The following is a 26,290-nucleotide window of genomic DNA, read 5'->3' as shown; positions in this document are numbered from 1 at the left end:
CGTCGAGAAAAATGCTCTGGAGCCTACACACGGTCGTTCTTAATGACTAATTTTAAAAATGGCATATTTCTCGTCATGAAAAACGGTCATGTGTACGTGGCATGACTCTACGTTCTAGACCATGTTTCACCTTATCATCTTTCTGGATATAGATGGATCTTTTTTTTTTTTTGATCAGGCTGACCACAAATAAACAAATGGATTCTCCCATCCACACACAGTCATCTCAAGTCTCCCGCGAGGTGCGGGAGACTTCTGCGGCAGCTCCCACACACCCGCAAGCTCCTCGCAATCTCCCGGGAATGATCGGTGAGGCAGAAAACAGCTGTGAAGTAAACACCGATCTCCTTTGTATAGATTTTTAGCTGACAGCCGCTTTAGTGCTGAGAAAGGGACTGGGTGTCCTCAGTCCCTTTGTCTGTCTCAAAGGGGATATGTAAGAGGTGTGTTTAGACCCCTGAGGCCCCGTACACACGGTCGGACAAAACCGATGAGAATGAAACAAGGTTACGTTTCATCGGTCCAAACCGACGGTGTGTATAGCCCATCGGTCTGTTTTCCTTTGGTCCAAAATTTTAAAACATGCTTCAAAACCGAACCGATGGACCGCTTCCCGATCTGTCCAAACCGATGGTTAGTACAGAAAAGCATCGGTTCAAAACCCGCAATGCTCAGAATGAAGTCGACGATGCTTGGAAGCATTGAACTTCGTTTTATTCAGCACGTCGTGTGTTTGACGTCACCGCGTTCTGACCCGATCGGTTTTTGGAACGATGGTGTGTACGCACATCAGACCATCAGGCCACTTCATCGGTGAACCGATGAAAACGGTCTGTCGTACCATTCTCATCGGTTTTGTCCGACCGTGTGTACAAGGCCTGACATCTCACCAAAGATCCCCAAAAAATATAAAAACAATTATTGTAAAAATATTAAAAAAAATGCATTTTTGTAAAAATAAAAAAATAAAACTACTGACACCATCTTTTTTAAAAGAAATTGAATTGAAAAAGCAAGTATTAAAAATAAAAAAAAACTACTGAAAAGGTGATTTGGCTGCAATGGGGGGGGGGGGGGCTTGGGGGCAGGCTCTATAACTGAAAGTCCATACCTTGTTACAGGCATAGAGCTAGTGGAAGAGTCTGCAGGAGTCTGGCATTGCACCTGTGATCTACTGATCATGATTGCATTGCAGGCTTGTTTGCAAAAAAAAAAAAAAAAATATGAATGCTTTTTTTGCCGCAAATATGGGTTGGCTGAGACACAGCAGCGGCGCCATTGGCTCCTGCTGCTATCAATCAAAGTCAGTTAGCCAAGGCAGGGGCGATCCGCAGCTCTGTGTCTGAATAGACACACGGAGCTGCAGCTTGGCTTGGGTGCCCCCATAGCAGCAGGAGAGAGGGGTCCAGGAGCACAGAAGAGGCACCCGAGAAGAGGAGGATCTGGGCTGCTCTGTGCAAATCCACTGCAACAGAGCAAGTAAGTATGACATGTTTGTTATTTTATTAGAAATACAATTTGACTTTACAATCACTTTAAGGAGTCTCAAGCAGAGATCCTCTTCTACAGTGTCTTGAAAATGTATCCATACCCCTTGACATGTTCCACATTTTGTCATGTTACAACCAAAAACTTAAATGTATTTTATTGGGATTTTTATGTGATAGACCAACACAAAGTAGCACATAATTGTAAAGTTGAAGGAAAATTATAATTGTTTGGCAGGCATTTGTATTCAGCTCCCTTAACTCTGATATCCATAACTAAAATCTAGTGCAACCAATTACCTTCAGAAGTTACCTACCGTATTTATCGGCGTATAACATGCACAGGCGTATAACACGCACCCTAACTTTAAGAGGGAAGTTTCAGGAAAAAAAAATTCCACATCCCCCTGCCTATAACACGCAGGCACAGTTTACCCTCTATTTTCAGGGTAAAAAAGTGAGTGTTTTATTACTCCAATAAATACAGTAATTAATAAATAGAGTCCACCTGTGTGTAATGTGATCTCTCAAAGCAGGGTTAGGGTATAAAAAAAATATCCCAAGCTTTGAACATCTCACAGAGCTCTGTTCAATCCCTCATCCAAAAATGGAAAGAGTATGGCACAACTGCAAACCTACCATGAAATGGCCGTCCACCTTAACTGACAGGCCGGGCAAGGAGAGCATTAATCAGAGAAGCAGCCAAGAGGCCCATGGTAACTCTGGAGGAGCTTCAGAGATCCACACCTCAGGTGGGAGAATCTGTCCACAGGACAACTATTAGTCGTGCACTCCACAAATTTGGCCTTTATGGAAGAGTGGCAAGAAGAAAGCCATTGTTGAAAGAAAGCCAAAAGAAGTCCCGTTTACAGTTTGCGAGAAGCCATGTGGGGAAAAATAAAACATGTGGAAGAAGGTGCTCTGGTCAAATGAGACCAAAATTAAACTTTTTGGCCTAAAAGCAAAACGTGTGGTTTAAAACTAACACTGCACATCCCCCTGAACACCCCATCCCCACCATGAAACATGGTGGTGGCAGCATCATGTTGTGGGGATGCTTTTGTTCAGCAGGGACAGGGAAGCTGGTCAGAGTTGATTTGAAGATGAACGGAGCCAAATAAAGAGCAATCTTAGAAGAAAACTTTTTAGAGTCTGCAAAAGACTTGAGACTGGTGGAGCTGAGGTTCACCTTCCAGCAGGACAACAACCCTAAACATACAGTCAGAGCTACAATGGAATGGTTTCGATCAAAGCATATTTATGTGTTGGAATGGCCCAGTCAAAGTTCAGACTGAAATCCAATTGAGAATCTGTTGCAAGACTTGAAAATTGCTGTTCACAGATGCAATCCATCCAATCTGACAGAGCTTGAGTTATTTTTCGAAGAAGAATGAGCAAAAATGTCACTCTCTAGATGTGCAAAGCTGATAGAGACATCCCAAAAAGACTTTCAGCTGTAATCGCAATAAAAGGTGGTTCTACAAAGTATTGACTCAGGGGGGCTGAATTCAAATGCCCCCCACACTTTTCACATATTTATTTGTAAATATTTTGAAAACCATTTATCATTTTCCTTCCACTTCACAATTATGTCACTTTGTGTTGGTCTATCACATAAAACCCAATAGAATACATTTAGGCCCAGATTCTCGTTGAATGGCGTAAAACTCGGCGGGCGTAACGTATCTGATTTATGTTAAGCCGCCGCAAGTTTTACAGGCAAGTGCTTTATTTACAAAGAACTTGCCTGTAAAGTTGTGGCGGCGTAGCGTAAATCACCCGGCGCAAGCCCGCCTAATTCAAATTAGCCGGGTAGGGGGTGTGGAGCATTTAAATTAAGCGCGTTCCCGCGCCGAACGTACTGCGCATTCGCCGTCCGGAAAATATCCCAGGGTGCATTGCTCTAAATGACGTCGCAAGGACGTCATTGGTTTCGACGTGAACGTAAATGGCGCCCAGCCCCATTCACGGACGACTTACGCAAACAACGTAAATTTTAAAATTTTGACGCGGGAACGACGGCCATACTTAACATTGGTTGCCCCTCATATAGCAGGGGCAACTTTACGCCGCGCAAACCTAACGTAAACGTCGTAACTTCACTGCGTCGACCGCGCGTACGTTTGGGAATTTGCGTATCTAGCTAATTTACATACTCGATGGGGAAAACGACGGAGGCGACACCTAGCGGCCAAAAAATAAATGCATTTAAGATCCGACAGTGTAAGAGCCTTACGCCTGTCGGATCTAATGGATATCTATGCGTAACTGATTCTAAGAATCAGTCGCATAGATACAACGGCCCAGATTAGGACTTACGACGGCATACATGGCGTTGCGCCGTCGTAAGCCCTTTGAGAATCTGGGCCTTAGTTTTTGGTTGTAACATGACAAAATTAGGTATGAATACATTTTTCAGGGCACTGTAAATAGAATCAGTAAAACACTTTAATTTATAATCTTTCAATAGCTGGTTTATCACTTTTTTTTTTTTTTTTCAATAGCTAAAACCAGGATGTCCAGTGCCAAGCCCCAATGACCTGATGGGAAAAATATTGATTAAAAATAAAAAGAACCAGGCTTTTTCTTCAGCAGAGAAAAAAGCACAGAGTGGTGAATCGGATCAGACAAATGCACAATCCAGCGAAAATCCAGGTATATGCAGGCTGGTGGTGACCCTTATCAGCGGTAGTCCATTGGTTGTAATGTCGTAATATTTTATGATAATCCAGGTAATTTATCAGTTGCTTTTTACATTTTCTTGTAGAAAACGAAACAGTGGAAGAAGCAGGTGGAGAAAAGACAGGGGAAGAGGTGGTAGAGAATATGGATGAAGAGGAGAAACAGATCCAGTCTGATGAAGTGAGCTCTCAATATATCATTATACAATCTATTCTGACTTATTGAAAATTGCATGGCAGGGATTTGAAGAGGGAACCACTCTAGATTCACATATTTACATGCAGAATCTTGACTTGGGATTACAGTTACCAACATTCCATTATTATCATTGTAGGAAACCACTTATAGAATAGGTCATCGCAAACCTCAGTTCCAGTACCTTATGTCAGTAGAATTGAACTGGTAAAACTATTCGGGTTAGTAAGGTTAAACCTGGCAGAGAAATTTATAGGTACCTTCACACCTTCACAGAATAAAGAGTGCAAAAGTGAAATCAGCCCAGCTACTCTAAAAAACTGTGGCCCAGATTCTCAAAGACTTACGACGGCGTATCTCCGTATCTTGGGGTGCATATTTACGCTGGCTGCTAGGTGGCGCTTCCGTTGATTTCCGCGTTGAATATGTAAATGAGCAAGATACGCCGATTCACGAACGTACGTACGCCCGTCGCAATTAGTTACGCCGTTTAGGTAAGACATACGCCAGCGTAAAGATAAAGCAGGTCTCTAGGTGGCGCAGCCCATGCAAGGTATGGACGTCAGAACAAGCGTATCTTTTTACGTCGTTTACGTAAGTCATACGTGAATGGGGCTGTGCGTAGGTTACATTCATGTCACAGGCATTGAGCCGGCGTATCTTTGGGCGTAAGAACGACGTGATACTGAGCAAATGCGCCGTTCGTTCGGCCATGCATCTACATGGGGTCACACTTAATTTAAATACAACACGCCCACGACCTGCCTACTTTGAATTACGCGCGCTTACGCCGGCCGATTTACGCTACGCCGCTGTTACTTAGGACACAAGTGCTTTGTGAATACAGCACTTGCCTCTCTAAGTAGCGGCGGCGTAGCGTAAATAAGATACGCTACACCCGCACAACGTAAAGCCGCCCTACGTGAATCTAGGCCTGTGTGTACATAGTAACATAGTAGGTGAGGTTGAAAAAAGACACAAGTCCATCAAGTCCAACCTATGTGTGGGATTATATGTCAGTATTCCCTTGTATATCCCTGTATGTTGTGGTCACTCAGGTGCTTATCTAATAGTTTTTTCCGGGTATCGCTGCTCCGGCGCTGTGACTGGTCAGAGCAGCGATGACGTCACTCCCGTGCATGCGTGCGGGAGCCGCTAGTGATGGCACGATCGCCTTTACTAACGGCACACTCAGTGCACCTGCGGCGTTGTCTATGGTGCGCATGCACCGTAGACATCGGTGCCCCTTTTTTGGAAAATATCTCCTTAACCGTGTAGGTTAAGGAGATATTTCTTGGACCTAGAGGTAAGCCTTAATCTAGGCTTACCTGTAGGTTAAAGTGGTCTGTAAGGGTTTACAACTACTTTAAAGCCATGTAATATATATTAGATTCATCTTATATATATTAGATATCACTAGGTACATTTCCCCATATCCCTTACAGATTCATTAATTAGTCTTTCTTGAATAGAGGAGAAAATCTATTTAATTATAATGTTTTACGGTATTCCTTCTCCTTCACACAGGGTACTGCTGGGCAGGAAGCTACAGCTTATGAGGAGATGTCAAGCCTGGTCAACTATGTCCAGCCAGTGAAATTTGACACATTCGAAGTCTCTATACGTAAGAGTATTTCTGTGGAAAACCCCTCATTATCTTTACTACATGTCTTGGAAATTGTATAGATAGGCTACTCATATGCTCATATTCATCAGTGGTTCCAAATTCATAAAAACGACTTCAGTAGGGAACAAACACAAAAACATACACTTAGCACCTTTCCAAATAACTTTTCCGTTTATTTGACGCATTTGAAGTTTTCTCATAATCAAGCTTACATAGGTATTATATTAATATTATAATTGTACTTTTAAAGTAACAAGAGACATTACATAGGCAGGTTAGTTTCTTATCAGAGTCTAAAAGAATGTGAATATGTAATCAAAACATTATGGCCGGGATTCAGAAAGCGCCGTTGTATCTATGCGCTTATTCAGAAAGGCAGTTACGCCTGAATTTGGCCAAGATACGACCGACGTAAGTCTCCTACGCCGTCGTATCTTGGGTGCATATTTACGCTGGCCGCAAGGGGCGCTTCCGTAGATTTACGCGACGAATATGCAAATGACCTAGATACGCTGATTCAAGAATGTACTTGCGCCCATCGGATTTAGCTACGCCGTTTACGTAAGGCTTATGTCCGGCGTAAGTTTACCCCTCATAAAGCAGGGGTAAGTCATGTTAAGGTATGGACGTCGGAAACATCGGAACAGCGTCGTATTTTACTTTGTTTGCGTAAGTCGTACGTGAATGGGGCTGGGCGTAAGTTACGTTCACGTCTAAAGCATTGAGCCAACGTATCTTAGGGAGTATTTGCGACGTGATTCTGAGCATGCGCGCGCATGCGCCGTTCGATCAGCCATGCATTTACATGGGGTCACGGTTAATTTAAATACAACACGCCCACGGCCTTGCTACTTTGAATTAGGCGGGCTTACGCCAGCCATTTTACGTTACGCCAGTGTAAGAAAGGGAGCAAGTCCTTTCTGAATACAGTACGAGCCTCTCTATGTTACGTCGGGGTAGCGCATATCAGATGCGCTACGCCGCACTAAAGATAAGACAATCTCTCTGAATCCCGGCCTATTAGTGCAAAGTGCACAATGATTGAAGTTCCTGGTAAAGCGGAGTTCCACTCAAAAGTGTAACCTCCGCTCATTTGATTCCTCCCCCCTCCTTTTCTGCCGGCCCAGTGAGAGAGCGCAGCGCACTTATCGCATACGCAGTGTGGACCCAACCGTGAACCCTAGAGGCTAAACTGACGGGTTCCCTTACCGACAATGGCAGCACCCGACAGCTGATGGAAATATCAGCTTCGGTGCCGACATTGCTGGACTCCAGGACAAGTAATTGTCCTAACGTTAAAAGTCAGCAGCTACAGTTTGTATAGCTGCTGAATTTTAAGTTTTAAAGGGGCGACCGGACCTCCGCTTTAAGTACAGGAATATTTTCAGAATGAAGCCAAGGATCAAATGGCTAATAAAATTATAGTAAGGGATAAATGGCTAATGAGAGTAAACTGGCCACTCACTTTACAATTAGCCTGTACAATCTCCTTTACATTTACTTACCTAAATGAGACACTGTCACTTTGCCCATTGAGGTACTTTCAAAAAGCACTTTCAACCAACCAATTTATATTCATCTAGCGCTCATCCATCACTCCGTCCTCTATCTCAACTGGTGTAAAATACCAAGCTGTTCTGGGTATGGGGAAGCATGTGGCACGCCTCCCATGTGAGAGGGCTTGGGTCTAGCGATGGGTCAGTAGGGCCGAGCACTGTTACATGACACAGAAGGTAAAATCACTACCCTCTCTAGACTCTAAACTAGCCAACACTGGGACTTTTTAGAGAAAAAAGCAGTTAGAGAAAAAATCCACCATTGCAGTTTGGTTTCTTCTTGGTAAAATTACTTTTACTAAACTATTAATGTTTTTCTCTTTTATTTATGCAGAAAAGAATCAAAGTTATGTGATTTCGTCATTTGTGGAGACCAAAGCTTATGATCTGCTGACCAAGTTCCCAGTGCAATTTGTTGAGTATCCTTTTGTGGCTGCTCCAGTCATATTATAATGCATTTATTCGATATAAATATAAATTCATAGACAGAAAGTCTGTGCATGTGGGGACAGAAAGTTCGGTTCCGGCTAATTATCTTGGATATACTCTTTACTGCCAGTACCCTTAGCAGAGATGGCGGCGTCAGAATCCAAGAGCCGATTAAAAAATCGGCTTGGGTGAAGACACCACTGGATTTGTAAGTGTCCTAATATTAAAAATCAGCAGCTACAGTATTTGTAGCTGCTGACTTTTTTTTTTTTTTTCTGAAGGAGCCTGGAGCTCCGCTTTAAAGCAAAAGGTGGTTCAACAAAATACTGACACAAGGGGGTGATCCCTTTTCCAACTCATTCATTCTGTTATTCATTTATCTCCTATTCTAACTACCCTGTAGAAAGAAGATGCTTATACTTCCCTATTATCAGGGCACTTCGGTCAACTTCCAATGTAAAGAAGAGACAGTCGACAATGGATACCCCATAGTAAGCTTATGGGAGACGTCGGTGCTTAGGCAATTCAGGTATTGTTAGCTATCTCTCTTCTCCCTTGCAGCCAGCCACTGGGGAGATAACATGCTGGGACTGGAGTAACCTGAGAATAGGCAAGTATAAGGATCTTCCTTCTACAGGGCAGTTAGAATAGGATTTAGAAGGGGGTGAGGGCAGATTTAAGAGTAGATAGTTATAGCCTGAAATGCCACTTCTCAATCCCAGATGAAGACTTGAAAGCATGACTAGTCCTGGCTTAGGCCCCTTTCACATTGGTAACGACTTGAAAATCGCATTATTTTACCACAATTTCACAGCTGCAATTTTGCCACGATTTCAGGGAATGCCTATAATTTTATGGATGATATTAATTCTGGACAAGATTCAGGTTATGTAATACAATATATGCAAATTCAACTGCAAGAAAACAGCATTTCAAGCAAAATTTGACCAAGCCGTATCCAAGCGATAACGATAGATGTAATAAAACCCATTAAAGCAACATGAAAAATGCAGTAGTCCATTGCAGGCAATCATAATCAATCTTTCACTGATCTGACTTCTGTAAACTAGAATATGATTCGTTTAATGCACTTTGGACATCATGACTGCCATGTGAGATATTGTGCTTTCACACACAAAAATATGGATGTCTCTCTCCCCTTGCACCAGTGGCGGCTGGTACTCAAAATTTTTGGGGGGGCGCAAACAAAGAAAAATGCAGCCACTGTGCCATGCCATCAATTGTGGTCACTGTGCCATCAATTGTCACCACTGTGCCATGCCATCAATTGTGGTCACTGTGCCATCAATTGTCACCACTGTGCCATGCCATCAATTGTAGTCACTGTGCCATCAATTGTCACCACTGTGCCATGCCATCAAATGCAGCCACTGTGTCATGCCATCAAATGCAGCCACTGTGCCATGCCATCAAATGCAGCCACTGTACCATGCCATCAAACGCAGCCACTGTGCCATGCCATCAAATGCAGCCACTGTGCCATGCCATTAATTGTGGTCACTGTGCCATCAATTGTCACCACTGTGCCATGCCATCAAATGCAGCCACTGTGCCATGCCATCAAACGCAGCCACTGTGCCATGCCATCAAACACAGCCACTGTGCCAATTGTCACCACTGTGCCCTTTAATTGTCGCCACTGTGCCCATTCATGCCGCTGTGCCAATTGTCCCCACTATGTCACTGTCCAGTCATCCATCCACCTCGGAGCTTTATATTATAACCTGCTGGGACTTGTAGTTCTACATCGTCTCCTGGGGCTCAGGTGCATGCAATCCACCATCTTTGTCCAGTTTTTCTCACTGCTGGGACTTGTAGTCCATAGATGGTGGATTGCATGCACCTGAGCCCCAGGAGAAGATGAACTACAAGTCCCAGCAGGTTATACATACAATAAGGCTCTGAGGTGGATGGGTGTGGATGGCATGCACCTGAGCCCAGGAGAAGATGGGGAACTACAAGTCCCAGCAGGTTATAATATAAGACACCCATCCACCTAGGAGCCTAATATTATAACCTGCTGGGACTTGTAGTTCCCCATCTTCTCCTGGGCTCAGGTGCATGCCATCCACACCCATCCACCTCAGAGCCTTATTGTATGTATAACCTGCTGGGACTTGTAGTTCTCCAATCTCCATCTTCTCCATGAGCCCCAGGAGAAGATGAAGAACTACAAGTCCCAGCAGTCTAAATACAATAAAAGGCTCAGAGGTGGATGGGTGGGGATCAGGCAGTGAATGTGCATTTTAAAAAAACAATAACGGGGGTAGGGGGTGCTTCCTGACGGCAGACATTTAAAAAACTTTTTCAATCAGCAGGAGGGGAAGGTGCTTCCTGACGGCATTTTGAAGTTTCAATAAGCGGGTGGGGAGGTGTGCCGGCCGCCGATACTGTTGCTGCTGCCGCCGAAGCACAGAATAGTAGTACAAACTGGGGTGAGGGGAAGACATGGCAGGCATTGCTCAGCTTATCTGTTCCACGAACGGGCACATTGAGCTCGATAGTGCCGACGTCACTTCCTGTTTGTCCAGTGACGTCGGAACTAGCACAGAGACGGGCGGGTGCACATGGAAAGTGCATGCACCCGCTCGGCCATGACAATACTACTGTCCATCGCGCCGGAAGCATGTGGCGTGATGGGCAGCGCCACAAAGGCATATTTTGGCTGCCAATGTAGCGCCACGTCTGCAATCCCGTGATTGCACAGACGTGGCGCTACTCCTTGTGGACTGTGCCCGGCGTCCGGCGCGCGGACACAGTGCACATAAGGACCTTTTTTGGATTTTTGTTTTTCTTAAAGGCACAGGTTAAAATAATTTATTTATTATTATTTTTTTTGATTGGGGGAGGGGGGGGGGCAGCGCCCGGGCGCCCCGTATGGACGGGCCGCCACTGCCTTGCACTCTACTATTTTAAAAAGCCTGTTCCTATACAATTCACCCAGATACAATAAAAGACAGATGAGTCGTATTTATCCAAAAGGGACCAGAATGGATTCATCTAATTATATGCCACAAATGTTTTGGAATGTGGGTTGCCAAATGGTGGCCCTGAACTTTCAAACTATGGGTAAGTTATGTGTAAGGGTACATTAAAAGCATTTTACAATTTATGTAAAAAAAAAATGATAAATATAGCCACACTGCAAAAGTTTGCATTTATACATTTTTGCTTTGAACCCTGCAAAGCATTGCAACCACAGTCAGTGCATCACAGGTGCAATGCAGAGGCTCCTGCAGACAATTCATCTAAACCTCAGGACCTTACCAAATACAGGCTTTTGTTTTGGAGCTGGAAGAAATATCAATGAACTACAGGTTTGTTTTATTGAGAACTATGAGTCCCTCTGACAGATAGAACTTGTAGTTGCTCCATTTACAGGTCCCTGTGAATGAATGACATGGTCATGTTGATGGAGCCACTCATAGTCATGCCGAAGTCCAAAATATACAGAATGCTGTAGGAAGAAGCCCCACATTATTCAGATGAAGGGGATGAGTATCTTACAGCTAGGGTGGAGATATGATTTCACAAGTAAGCTGTATTGCTGGAAAGGGTGAAGTGGATATCCTAGATATAGTGTTGGTGGGGACATGTATTTATCAGGAGAGGGGATAATTGCTGGGAGGGTTGGATATTTTTCTTGCAGGAGGTGGGAGTAGATATAATGCTGGGGTGAACAAGTACTGCTGGGTGGACAGAAGACATCAGAGAAAGTACATTTGCTAAGACACTTTTGCTTAGAAAATGTCTTTCCAATGAAACGTATAGTGAGGATTTAGGGAAACTTGTGGACTTATCTAATAAGGCAAGCCACAGTATAGCTCATCTTATTCATTAATCAAGGTTTGCCCTGTTAGGCCCCGTACACACGACCGAGTTTCTCAGCAGAATTCAGCCAGAAACTCGATCGGAGCCGTATTTTGCCGAGGAAACCGGTCGCGTGTACACTTTTGGCCGAGGAAACCGACGAGGATCTCGTCGGGCCAAATAGAGAATATGTTCTCTATTTCCTCGTTAGTCAATGAGGAAACTTGGCTCGCCGAGATCCTCGGCGGCTTCACAAGGAACTCGACGAGCAAAACGATGTGTTTTGCTCGTCTAGTTTCTCGGACGTGTGTACGGGGCCTAAGATACAGAGGACTATTAGGCCTCTCTGCATAATGTATTTATTAATGACAATATGTCTTGGACATCTATAGGCTATGATTATGGTTGTTGTAGACCATGAAAAATGTGTAGGCAAAATTGGAATATCTACATAGAATTTAATATTTACAGGGGTTTCCATATAATGTAGTTCATCAGAGGGTTGTTAAGGAACAGGGCTGCCACTTCCTTAACAACCGATGACTCAATCAACTGTCAATGGGGCCCCCCCAGTTGACTACTGAAGTGAAAATAAAGTCCCGGCAATTGGTGCTGTCAAAAATAAAATCAACCGGGTAATGTTTATCAACAACATTGCTCAGCCACAGAAACAGAAAGATAAAAAGAAACATTGTTTCTTTTTGTATCTTTCGATACATTTTTCTACAGATCAAAGGGATGAACTTCGATCTGCAATTGAAATCAGTTTAAAGCAACCTGTCAAGTAAAAATAGTTTTTTATTTAACCCCTTATTACCCTTATTTTACTCTAATCAGCTTAAATTAACACATTATTCTCTTTCTCCATTTAATTATTTTCCTGCTCCTTATTAATTAAAACGTGTTTTTTTTTTGTTTGCTTTGTTCTTTAATATTTGTACACCTTTAACATATATTTACATGTTTCACGTTGAAAAAAAATCACAAAATGTAAAAAAATAATGTTTTATTTAATTTGTAAATCACTTTTTAATGCTTTGTACCGTTGCTCACAGCTGAAGTGTAAAGCAGGTATCGGTAATTGGTATCGTCGAATACTAAAAAAATTTTTTATCAGTGCATCCCTAGTACCACACTGCTGATATAGTATACAGTAGTAGTTTCAGATGCATATAAAGAAAAGCTACTTGTATATGGTCTGCATTTTGTTGACCCAATGGCCCTGCATGTTTGAAATCAGACATTGTTTTGCTAATAATGGTTTCAACTGTTGCATTTTTCAGATTTAGCTATGCAACAAAACATGGCAGTCTTTGAGTTCAATGGCGGCGGTGGATACATCCTAAAACACGAATTCATGCGACGAGCAGACAAGCAGTTTGACCCATTCACAGTTGATCGGATTGATGTAGTTGTGGCCAACACTCTCTCAATTACAGTAGGTGTTATACTCAGACTCCAACTTTGTTCAAAATTAACATACTACTGTGCTTCTACTATTTTGGTTTCCTACCTGCTTCTGTTCTTGATTTATTACTCTTATCCTATGAACTGGTGAAAAGATGGCATGAGGTTAGCAATGTTTGTTCTTCCTCAGTACTGACTCCCCTATCTAGTACAGGCAGGGTAGGGAGATGTTTGTAAAGATGCTCCATGCCCCAACCCCCCCCCCCCTTTTTTTCTTGTTCATTTTTTTACCTGCATAATCCTCGTCCAGGCTAATGTGAATTAGGGATGAGCTCGATGTTCGAGCTAAACAGCGAAAAATTTGCAGTGTTTGCGGCAAATTCGAAAGCCGTGGAACACCCTTTAAAAGTCTATGGGAGAAATCAAAAGTGCTAATTTTAAAGGCTTATATGCATGGTATTGTCATAAAAAGTGTTTGTGGACCTGGGTCCTGCCCCAGGGAACATGTATTAATGCAAAAAAAGTTTTAAAAACTGCAGTTTTTTCGGGAGCAGTGATTTTAATAATGCTTAAAGTGAAACAATAAATATTCTTTTAAATTTCGTACCTGGGGGGTGTCTATAGTATGCCTGTAAAGTGCCACATTTTTCCTGTGTTTAGAATAGTCCCACAGCAAAATTACATTTCTAAAGGAAAAGAGTAATTTAAAACTACTCCCGGCTTTAATGAATTGTCAGGTCTCGGCAATACAGATAAAACTCATTGAAAAAAATGGTATGGGTCCCCCCTCAAGTCCATTACCTTTGGGTCTGGTATGAATATTAAGGGAAACCCCAAACCAAAATTTAAAAAAAAATTGCTTGGGGGTCCCCCCACATTCCATACCAGGCCCTTCAGGTCTGGTATGGATATTAAGGGGAACCCTGCGCCAATTAAAAAAAATGGCGTAGGGGTCTCCCTCAAAATCCATACCAGACCCTTATCCGAGAATGCAACCTGGCAGGCCACAGGAAAAGAGGGTGGACGAGAGAGCGCCCCCCCCTGAACCGTACCAGGCCACATGCCCTCAACATGGGGGGGGGGTGCTTCGGAGTCACCCCCAAAGCACCTTGTCCCCATGTTGATGGAGAAAAGGGCCTCATCCCCATAACCCTTGCCCGGTGGTTGTGGGGGTCTGCGGCAGGGGGCTTTTCACAAACTGGAAGCCCCCTTTAACAAGGGGACACCCAGATCCCGGCCCTCACTATACAGTATAAATTGGTAATGGGGTACATTGTACCCCTACCATTTCACCAAAAAAAGTCCTTTATTAAAAAATAATAATAAAAAAATTTCCAGCGATTTCCTTCTGACTTTACAATCACTTTAATTAATACATTATAGTAAACAATAGCTCCTTAATTCATGTTAAAATAAAAAGCACCATTTATGGTCAAATGTATCATGCTTTGGTGTTTTTTTTTTTTTGCCTTCCTTTGGATCAACTGTGGGTATAGGATTGTGTATGTGTAGGTCTTCTATTTGTGTGTTTTATTTTTTATCTTACTGGTTGAACTAGATGGACTGATGTCTTTTTTCAACCTAACAATGTAACTATTTAACTATGAGCTAGGAGGTGATAAGTTGGAGGATCTTCCCATTGCCAGCCTATTGAGGAGGAAAACGTAAAGTGTTACTAAACCCAGGACCCTACATTCACTATATCTTAGGCTCGCACATTACACAGAACATGGAAATGTAATTATTTTAGTAAATATAAATGGCTAAATACCTTTTCTCATTAGTAGTATATAGCAGTAGTATGACTTCTATGACTCATAGAAGTCATAATACTGCTATATACTACTAATGAGAAAAGGTATTTAGCCATTTATATTTACTAAAATAATAGACTATGAGTGTCTGGTTGAAGCTTGTAGGAGGAGTTTTCATTCTACTCTGACTATCTTTGAGGCTGCAGGACCCCAAAGTACTCCAAAGAAAAAACCTATCTAGCAATACACACCAAACTAAGCATGTGCAGAGTGCCCCAGGACTCTGTTCTATCAACAGATGGATTGGGGAATGTGGAAAAAGAGGAGGATCAGAGAAGACAGGATCAAACAGCCTTTTTACACAATGCATAGGATTAACCCCTTAGGTTCCACAGTGAGTATAACCAGCATGCTTTACTGAATATACAGACTAATTTTACTGTTGATGGTTTAGTAACACTTTAAGTGAAAGATCTGAAAATTGCAACCTGATTGATTGACCAATCAGTCAATCAATTGACACTGGCAATGTGTATCCTTTATCTGTGAACACTTTTATAAAGACACTTTACATACAGGTATACTAAATTAGTGAGTTTCAATCATATCCAATAAAATCACATCTCTTCATAAATTTAGGAAAAACTGTATTCTGCTACGTCTTTGGTAATAAAAATCCAAATCAGTGTATATTAATTGGTTTGTGTGTGACGGTTATAGCATCTACAAACTATGGTACATACTATGGCAACTATGGCAACTCATAAAATTTGAATATCATCAAAAAGTTGATTTAATTTAGCAATTCAATTAAAAAAATTAAACTCATATATTTTATATAGATGCATTACACGCAGAGTGATATATTTCAATTATTTATTTATTTTAATTTTGACGATTATGGCTTACAGTTAGTGAAAATTCAAAATTCAGTATCTCAGAAAATTTGAATATTACATAGGACCAATAAAAAAAAGGATTTTAAATACAGAAATGTTGGCTTACTGAAAAAGTATGTCCATGTATAGTATAGTATTCACTCAATACTTGGTCGGGGCTCCTTTTGCATGAATTGCTGCATCAATGCGCCGTGGCATGGAGGCGATCAGCCTGTGGCACTGCTGAGGTGTTATGGAAGGCCAGGTTTCTTTGATAGCTGCATTTAGCTCATCTGCATTGTCAGATACAGTGTCTCTCATCTTCCACTTGACAATACCCCACAGATTCTCTATGGAGTTTAGGTCAGGCGAGTTTGCTGGCCAATCAAGCACAGTGATACCATGATCATAAACCAGGTATTGGTATTGTGGGTAGGTGCCAAGTCCAAATTAAAATTAAAATGGAAAATCTTCATAAAGCTGGTCAGCAGAGGGAAGCATGAAGTGCTCTAGAATTTCCTGGTAGAAGGCTGCACTGACTTTGGACTTGATGAAACACAGTGGACCAACACCAGCAGATGACATGGCTCCCCAAATCATTACAGGCTGTGGAAAAATGTCCTTATCATTTGGAAATCAAGGTCCCAGAGTCTTGAAGAAGAGTGGAAAGGCACATAATCCAAGTTGCATGAGGCCCAGTGTGAAGTTTCCACAGTCAGTGATGATTTGGTAAACCATGTTCCTATTTTAACTGTCAATGTTCCTATTTTAACTGTAGCCCTAATGAAGGGGAGCTTCTTCTGATCCCCAAAATGTGTTGGCTGCTCTGTAGTGTAAACCAGGGGTCTCCAAACTACAGCCCTCTATTTGTTCGGGATCTACAATTCCTATCATGCCTAGTCACATCTGTGTTTTACAATGCCTCATGGGATGTATAGTTCTGCAACAGCTGGAGATCACTGGAGTAAACCAATAAATGAATTTTTGGACTCACCTTCCATTGGTGCATCCTTCGACTTTTCCTGTCACTCATCAACGAACATAGATTTGACCCCACTAAGAAAATAAAACAAATGCATGGAGAGCTTTAGTGGGAATAACTCATGTCAAGGCTAGAGCTGCTAACCCTTTGTTTCTTTTGGAATACAGATAATCTCAGGGCAGTTTCTTAGTGATAAATGTGTGAAGGTCTACGTAGAGGTGGAGCTGTTTGGATTACCTGGGGATCCCAAGCGGAAATACAAAACAAAATTAAGTCCAACTGCAAACTCTATTAATCCTGTATGGAAAGAAGAACCATTTGTTTTTGAAAAGGTACAATTTCTGCAATGTGTTTTTTTGTTATGCATGAAATCCAGTTGTGCCAGATTGCTGCATTTAATAAGGTAACTAGTAGTCTAGTAACTATGCCTTGGTGTTTTGTAAAATAGGTCACTTGCGTATACTGATACTCCGGCGTATTGTCAAATTTGCCGCATCGTATCTTTAGTTTGAATCCTCAAACCAAGATACGACGGCATTTGGCTTTGATCCGACAGGCGTACGGCTTCGTACGCCTTCGGATCGTAGGTGTAATACTTTGGCGCCCGCTGGGTGGAGTTTGCGTCGTTTTCCACGTCGGGTATGCTAATTAGCTGTTTACGGCGATTCACGAAGGTACGCGCGGCCGTCGCATTCTCTTACGTCGTCGCTAGTCGGCTTTTCCCGGCGTATAGTTAAAGCTGGTATTTTGTCGCCTATCTTTAGACTTGCCATGTTAAAGTATGGCCGTCGTTCCAGCGTCGAATTTCCAATTTTTTTTTTTTGCGTAAGTCGTCCGTGAATAGGAAAGGACGTAACTCACGTCGACGTTCAAAAAATCACGTCGGTGCGTGTCATTTACACGCCCCATTTGAATTAGGCGGGCTTGCGCCGGACGGATTTACGCTACGCCGCCGCAAGTTTACAGGCAAGTGCTTTGTAAATCAAGCACTTGCCCATAAAACTTGTAACGTAAATGCAATACGTTACGCCGCCGCAGATGTCTGTGAATCTGGCCCAAAGTTTTTAATTAAATTACTGTATTTTTTGGCGTATAACACTCACTTTTCTACCCAGAAAAAAGAGGGTAAACTGTGCCTGCCTGTTATACGGAGGGGGCTGTGGAAAGTTTTTTTCCTGAAACTTACCTCTTAAAGTTAGGGTGCGTGTTATACGCCTGTGCGTGTTATACGCCGATAAATACGGTAAATAAAATGATTTGATGGGAACAACACAATAGGAGTCTGGAAATGAAATCATAGGAACTAAATGCTGTGACCCAATAAAAAAAGTTGTACAAATAATCCATTTACAATACAGTGGGATAGTGAGGACATTCTGCTGACCTGTATAGAGTTGACCAAACATGTTTTTTTTTTTTTCAATAACAGTTTTATTCAGAAAATTTTCAATACACGTATACATGTAGGATCAATCTCGATAACAATATCTAGAGGAATGGTCATTAACATACTGGACAATGTCTAATAGTCTACTCAACCAGTTATGTGTCCACTCATGTAGTAGCGAACTTTTCGTACCGAGTATCAGCTACAAGAGCTAGTTAAGTGCTAAGAACTAGACAAACCTTTCAGTGCAATGTTATACTAGTGAACATTTTCGTATCACCAGTAGGTTCACAGGAGATGAAAAGAAGAGGAAAAGAAAAAAAAAAAAAAAAGAAGGAAAGATAAGAAACAGTAAAAAGAAGAAGAAGGGAGGAGGGGGAAAGGGGAGTGGAGGGGAAGGGAATGGGGAGGGAAATCACCCGTGCGGCTCAACTACCTGATCAGGTTATCTCCTCTCGGCGGTGCCAAAGCTCCCAGACCTTGTCGTGGGCCTCCAGTCTGTCTAGCATTCTGGCCGTCATCTTCTCCATCATTTCCACATCTTTTATTCTGGCATATAGGGCCTCAGGGGGGGGAGGGGCAGAACGCTTCCAGTGCAAAGCCACCAGACAGCGTGCTGCTGTAAGGACATGCCTGGTCAGTTTCTTGTAGGGTACTGGGATGTTTGGTGGGGGGAATCCTAGCAGGTAAACCTTCGGAGTCAGGGGGATCGTCCTGTCTAGAAGTCGGTCCAATAATTGCTGGACCGAGTTCCAAAAGGGGACGATCAGTGGGCAACTCCAGTATACATGGATAAGCGTTCCTTTGTCCTGCTGACAGCGCCAGCAGCGATCTGAAGTGTTCGGGTAGATGGCATGGAGAACATCAGGTGTCATGTACCAGAAGTAGAGGATTTTATATATGTTCTCCTTGTAGAGAGTGCAGATCGAGCTTTTTGCTGCCTGGGACCAGATCGTCCGCCAGTGTTCCATGGAGATCTCCTCGCCTAGGGCCTTTTCCCACCGAAGCATATATGCATGTTTGCTCCCAGTGTCCGTCGGCCGAGAGTTCAATATTTTATATATATTAGAGATCAAGCCCCTCTGCGCTGTCCCCGCCAATTTCAGCCTTTCAAAAGCCGTTGGGGGGGAGAACTGCAAGTTTGGAGTGAACGTCAGTGCATAGTGGCGTATCTGGAGATATCCATAGAACTCCTGGCGCGGCATGTCATGCTTGGCCTGTATGTCCGCGAATGTGCGTATTTTACGGGTCAGGGGGTCTACTAGGTTCCCATAATGAAAAAGGTTCCTCGTTGTCCATGGGGCGGACATTCTGTGGGTGAGACTATCCGGGATTTCGGGGTTGCCGGCGAAAGAGGTCAAGAGGGAGCTGTCTGAGGCTAGCTTGTGTTGGCGTATCAATTTTCGCCACGTGCGTCTGAGCTGGGTCATAGGACCTAACATGCGGCCCGGGTCCACCTCCCCCTTCGCATTCCATAACAAGTTATTTGGATGTACCGGGGCTAGCCACAGCTTCTCTATTTGCGTCCATTTATTGTAGGAGCGTAATGTGAACCAGGAGGCTATTGCCTTCAGCTGGGCCGCTTGGTAGTACTTAACTAAGTCTGGATAAGCCAAACCCCCTTCCGACCTCGCCGCCAGCAAAACCGACCGGGGGATTCTATGACGCTTATAATTCCAGGTAAACTGGAGCAAGTCCGTTTGGAGTTTTCTCAAATGGGCGTAGGGTACTGGGATGGGCAGGGTTTGGAACAGGTAGAGTATTTTTGGGAGAATCGCCATTTTTACTGCTGCTATTCTCCCCAATAAGGAGATGTGGTGCTTTCTCCATCGTTGTATAAGGGCCCTAATGTTGCTGAAAAGGGGGGGGGAGTTCTGCTGATAGAGGGTGGTGTAGGAGGGGGTAATGTGGATTCCCAGGTACTTCAACGCGGAGGCTTTCCAGCTATAAGAAAAATTGGATCGTAGATGAGCCACCTCCCCGTCGGGGATGTTAAGTGGGAGCGCTTCTGATTTGGACGCGTTTATTTTGTAGCCCGAGAGCGCTCCAAATCGATCAAGCTCCACATGTAGATTCGGGAGGGAGATTCTAGGTTGGGTGAGCGTGAGGATGATATCGTCTGCAAATAGCGATATTTTGCACTTTTGGTCTCTAACTAAAATCCCTCTAATATCTGGGTTTTGACGGATGGTTGCGGCCAGGGGTTCCACACAGAGCGCGAACAGCAGGGGGGACAGAGGGCACCCCTGCCTAGTGCCATTAGTTGACCAAACATGTTTTAACATCATGAGAAATTAATTTCAGCTATTTTGAAGGTTAGGGTCACGATGAATGGTCTTATGCTTTCCGTCACCTAGCAGAATTTTCTGAGAGGCTTGTATTGGGGGGGGGGCTTGTGGGGGAATCTCCAATATATTGTTTCTGCATAAATATCCCAGACAGTTACTTATTGAGAAGACTCCACAAGTAACATCAATGGTCACTAAAATGTACTGGCTACATGAAGACTTCAATTGAAATAAACAAGAAATTTCATAGAGAATGTGCCCTTGTATCCTCAATATACTTACTTGTGACACCATGTTGTATAATAAGGGAGAGATGTCCACAGGCGGTGGTCTCTGTGGGGGGAATCGATAGTTTCAAAAAAATATTAGATAAGCACCTGAACGACCACAACATACAGGGATATACAAGGTAATACTGACATATAATCACACACATAGGTTGGTGTCTTTTTTCAACCTCACCTATTATGTAACTATGTCACCTTTGTGTTCTCATTGTTTTCAGATTCTTATGCCGGAGATAGCTTCTCTAAGAGTTGCTGCATTTGAGGAAGGAGGGAAGTTCATTGGTCATCGGATCATTCCAATTAATGTGATCAGATCAGGTATTCCAAATGCTTATGGCTATGTTTCCAAATGTCATAGGCTTACAAAATTCAGAAATATATTTTAAAGTAGAGTTTACATTTCTTTTTGGCCCTGGGCCTTGATTTTAAAACAGGTTGTATTCATTTGTATTTACTGAAGTGATTTACAATGAAAGTTACTATCATGCCGCGTACACACGATCATTTTTCGGCATGTAGAAAAAACGAAGTTTTTCCAAATTCATCATTAAAACGACGTTGCCCACACACCATCGTTTTTAAAAAATGCTCTAGCAAAGCGCGGTAACGTACAACACGTACGACGGCACTATAAAGGGGAAGTTCCATGCGGATGACACCACCCTCGGGGCTGATTCCGTGTTAGTAAAAGACGATTCGCGCTTTTCTGTCTGTTACAGCGTGATGAATGTGCTTACTCCATTATGAACGGTAGTTTTACCAGAACGAGCACTTCGTCTCATAACTTGCTTCTGAGCATGCGCAGGTTTTTAACGTTGTTTTTAGCCCATACACGATAATTTTTTACAACCCGAAAAATGACATTGTTTAAAACGTTGTTAAAAAATGCAGCATGTTCTAAAAAAAAAAAAATCGTTTTTCAGAACCCGAAAAGCTACGTTTTTTTCATGCCGAAAAATTATCGTGTGTACGCGGCATCAGAGTCGGGTGCATAACTAGTGCAGGTCAGGTTGACTCTTATTTAGCAAAATGTGAACATGGTGGATCACTCTTGAGAGGGAGTTTGACAGGTGGTGAGGAGGAGTTGCCACTTGTTTTAACTCCTAGAAGCCCATACCACTCTCTGCAACCATGTACATTTTGGATGCAGTGCGGCACCAATAACTTGAAGGGGAATCAATTACAGTGGGCATAATTTTTGGAGGAGCGGTTGGGCGGGTCGGTAGAAATTTATCTCAACCATGTGGTTTTAGTTCCCCCACCCACATATGTGAAATAAGCCTCTGTGTGACCAAACCATTCATTTTAACAACAATCATCCCATAAGATTATGGGGCAGATCCTCAAAGATCTGCACCGGCGCAGCGTATCTGAGATACGCTAGGCCGCCGTAACTTACCTGGCTTTGGCTTGAATCCAGAAAGAATTTGTGCCGTAAGTTACGGCGGCGTAGTGTATCTCTCACGGCGTAAGGGCGTGGAATTTAAATGCGGCAAGTAGGGGGCGTGTTTCATTTAAATGAAGCGCGTCCCCGCGCCGAACGAACTGCGCATGCCCCGTCCATCAAAACTCCAAGGGTGCATTGCTCCAAATGATGTCGCAAGGACGTCATTGTTTTCGGCGTGAACGTAAATGGCGTCCAGCCCCATTCATGGACGACTTACGCAAACAAAGAAAAATTTTCAAAATTATACGCGGGAACGACGGCCATACTTAACATTGAGTACGCCACAGGATAGCAGCTTTAACTATACGCCGGAAAAAGCGGAACGGAAAAGACGTAAAAGAATGCGACGGCCGCTCGTACGTTCGTGGATCGTCGGAAATAGCTAATTTGCATACTCGCCGCGGATTACGACGTGAACGCCACCCAGCGGCCGCCGGAAAATTGCATCTTAGATCCGACGGCGTACTAAGGCGTACGCCTGTCGGATCTAACACAGATGCTGTTGTATCTTGTTTGGTGGATACCAAAACAAAGATACGACACGCAAAATTTGAAATTACGCGGCGTATCAACAGATACGCCGGCGTAATTTCTTTGAGGATCTGCCCCTTTATGTGCATTTAACAGTTTTAATGCATGTTACTTATCTGTTCAAGCCTCCTATTCATAGATATCCAAAAGCCCTGAGACACTGCTATCTTGGATGTAATGTCAACAGCCCTATTAGATGCAGAGTTGTAACTCAACTCTATAGCAGTGTTTCTCAACATTTTTCCAGTCAAGGCACCCTTTAAAATTCTACACCTCGAGGCACTTCATTCTAAAATATAAAAGATTCAACTAATAGTTTTACATAATGCAGCAACATCCACACATGTAGGACAAAAAACATTAGAGGTGATTTATTCTCCCAAAGCAAATAACCCCCCCCCCCCCCCCGACTTTGCGAATGTTACTTCAGTGATGACGGAGAGGGTCAGGAAAGGGCAAAGAAGGATTCTGTGCAGGGGCCTGACGTCCTCCTTATTAATCAATACCATCATTGGTTGTTAGGATTCCGGTGGCTAGAGGGTTGTTATGGTGCACAATGAAAACCTGACGCTTTGTGTAACTAAAAGGCAGGTTTGATCCGCCCACTCACTTGGATACAATTTTTGGCCAATTTTAAGGCATTTTGCCAAGTCACCCCTGAAAGAAACCTGAAGGCACCCTGGGATCCCTTAGCACCCTGGTTTATAAAGACTGCTCTATAGTCTTCCCTTTCACTCCAACCCTGGGTTGCTATATAAAAAGTTATGTAGGGAGTAGTGATGAGCTGAATTGCCCTGGGTTTGATTCAGCAGGGTATTATGTACACCATACTCAGTCACATGGCTGGTGGGCGGTATCTGGGCGCCCCCTTATTGTTAAAGGGTGCTTCCAGATTCTGATGAGCTCCCCAACCACAGGCCACCACAACAGCTGTCCAATGGTTTCCCATTTACCAACATAGTTATGGCTATTATGTGCAGAAATTGTGTTGGTTTGCCAGTATAGGATGTGGATGATGCCAGGGCCAGTGAAAAAGTGTACATAGCAGGTGAGAGGGTCTATTAAATCCTTGCATCTGATCAAATGTGTCCTGTGTTGGATCTGCATCTTTGAAAGCTTTTTCAATGGACTTTTAGTTACATATATAGGGGCAGATCCACAAAGATCTGCCCCGGCGCATCGTATCTGAGATACGCTACGCCGCCGTACCTTGCCTGGCTTTGGTTCGAATCCATAAAGATTTTGCGCCGTAAGTTACGGCAACGTAGTGTATCTCAAATGGTGTAACGGCGCGGAATTCAAATTGGGCGGGTAGGGGGTGTGTTTAATTTAAATGAAGCACGTCCCCGCGCCGAACGAACTGCGCATGCGCCGTCCCTAAATTTCCCGCCGTGCATTGCGCGAAATGACGTCGCAAGGACGTCATTGGTTTTGACCTGGACGTAAATTACGTCCATCCCGATTCACGAACGACTTACACAAAAAAAAAAAAAATTGAAATTATAAGCGGGAACGACGGCCATACTTAACATTGAGTACGCCACAAAATAGCAGCTTTAACTATACGCCGAAAAAAGCCGACTAGAGACGACATAAAGGAATGCCGGCCGCTCGTACGTTTGTGGATCTTCGGAAATAGCTAATTTGCATTGCATACTCGATGCGGAAAACGAAGGGAACGCCACCCAGCGGACGCCGAAGAATTGCATCTTAGATCCGAAGGCGTACAAAGACGTACGCCTGTCGCATCTAACCCAGATGCCGTCGTATCTTGTTTTGAGGATTCAAAACAACGATACGACGCGGGAAATTTGAAAGTACACCGGTGTATCAGTAGATACGCTGGCGTACTCTCTCTGTGGATCTGCCCCATAGTTGGTAAGGTTGAATAAAAATAAAAAAAACGTAAATTCAGGTCAACCTGAATGTGTATGATTGTTTAGGTCACCAGCATTTTCAATGTACATTGGGGCTGATTTACCAAGCCTTTACTCCATGACTCATGGAGTAAAAGCAGGAGTAGCAGCCGTTTTGCCATTTACTAAAGAAATACGCTGCTAGTGCAGTGTATTTCCCTAGTTACTAATGTGCTCCGTGCGCCCAGGAGAGGGTGCATTGTGCACCAGTACAGACCTGGCGCACGGCACATTAAACTGTAAATTGCGGGGGTTTGGGCGGGAGTTTATTAGGGGGGGAGGTGGGGGGATGCAGGGGAAGTGAAGTGACATGTGTTTTGAAGTGTTTGGCGGGCCGAATTGAAAGGGAAAGTGTTTTTTGAAAACAGATCCCCGTACGCTTGCACAGTGCGCCTGAACCTCGGGAGGTTCATTTGCATACTGGGCATGCGCAGAGAGAAAAGTCAGGGATTCCCGTGCGCCTTGTCAGTACGCCGTGAAAATCTTGGTAAATACCAAGCGGCGTACCCGTGAATGCGCTGCGTGACGCGGCGCACGGGAATCTCCGAGCTGTTTTCAGCCCTGAAGGGGAACTCCGCGCCAAATTTCAAACTTGAAATCGGCGCGGGTCCCCCTCCAGGGCTACATTAGGCTCTTAGGCTTGGTCCGGAACGTGAGGGGTTAAACCCGCGCCGATTCGGCGCGGGGGTCCCCCCCCAGATCCAAACCAAGCCCTCATCCCAAGCATGCAGTCTGGCCCGGACAGGAATGGGGGCGGGGACGAGCGAGCGCCCCCCCCCCTCCTGAGCCGTACCAGACCGCATGCCCTCAACATGGGGGAGTGTGTGCTGTGGGGGAGGGGGGCACTGCCCCCCCACCCCACAGCACTCTTGCCCCCATGTCGATAGGGACAAGAGCCTCTTCCCGACAACCCTTGCCATTGGTTGTCGGGGTATGCGGGCGGGGCTAATCGGAATCTGCGAGCTCCCTTTAATAAGGGGGCCCCCAGATGCCGGACCCCCACCCTATGTGAATGAGTATGGGGTACATCGTACCTCTACCCATTCACATGGGGGAAATGTAAAGTAAAATAAAACACCACACACAATAAAATATTTTATTAATCAGCTCCGGAGCCCCCCCTTTCTTCTTTAGCTCTCTTAGAAGGGGGGGTTTCTTCTCTCCCGATCTTCTGCCGGGACCCTGGGCTTCGGTGATTTCTGCCGGGGGAGGGCGCCATCCCTCGGTCCTCTCCGGAGCCTTCCGCCGGATGCCCCCACCCCATTTAAGCTCTTTTTCATTAGGGAGGGGCATCCGGACTTCGGGGTCTTCTGCCGGGGGATGGCGCCTATCCCCCGGTCTTTCCGGTGCCTTCCGCCAGGGTTCCGGTCTTCCTGGTCTTCTGCCGGGGGTGCGCCAACTCCCAGGTCTTTTCTCTGCTCCCTCTTCTGCCTGGCTCCCCCGCGGAGCCAGGGCTTTCTTCCGTCTTCTTTCTTCTCTCTTCCTTCTTCTGCCTGTCTCCTCCGGGAGCACAGGGCTTGTCTGCGCTGTCCTCTCCCTTCTCTTCCATTGGATGTTGACACGACGAGGTTCCGCGCTGACATGCCGTGTCAGCGGCGGGCATGGA

At 44.1% G+C, this 26,290-nt stretch overlaps 1 protein-coding gene across 1 annotated transcript in view; it reads left to right on the top strand.

Annotated features, from left to right (window-relative positions):
- Positions 1-26,290, top strand: part of PLCB2 (phospholipase C beta 2) — a 288,051-nt gene that overhangs the window by 177,270 nt on the left and 84,491 nt on the right. The window contains exons 14-21 of the mRNA XM_040332839.1: positions 3,992-4,142; positions 4,255-4,349; positions 5,892-5,988; positions 7,882-7,966; positions 10,942-11,066; positions 13,091-13,245; positions 16,996-17,160; positions 21,009-21,108. Coding sequence (XP_040188773.1) covers positions 3,992-4,142; positions 4,255-4,349; positions 5,892-5,988; positions 7,882-7,966; positions 10,942-11,066; positions 13,091-13,245; positions 16,996-17,160; positions 21,009-21,108 — 973 coding nt within the window. The remainder of the gene's footprint in view (positions 1-3,991; positions 4,143-4,254; positions 4,350-5,891; positions 5,989-7,881; positions 7,967-10,941; positions 11,067-13,090; positions 13,246-16,995; positions 17,161-21,008; positions 21,109-26,290) is intronic.

The sequence above is a fragment of the Rana temporaria genome, chromosome 13 (assembly GCF_905171775.1).
Source record: "Rana temporaria chromosome 13, aRanTem1.1, whole genome shotgun sequence".
In the NCBI taxonomy this organism is placed as follows: domain Eukaryota; kingdom Metazoa; phylum Chordata; class Amphibia; order Anura; family Ranidae; genus Rana; species Rana temporaria.
This window is presented reverse-complemented; position numbering and strand designations above follow the sequence as displayed.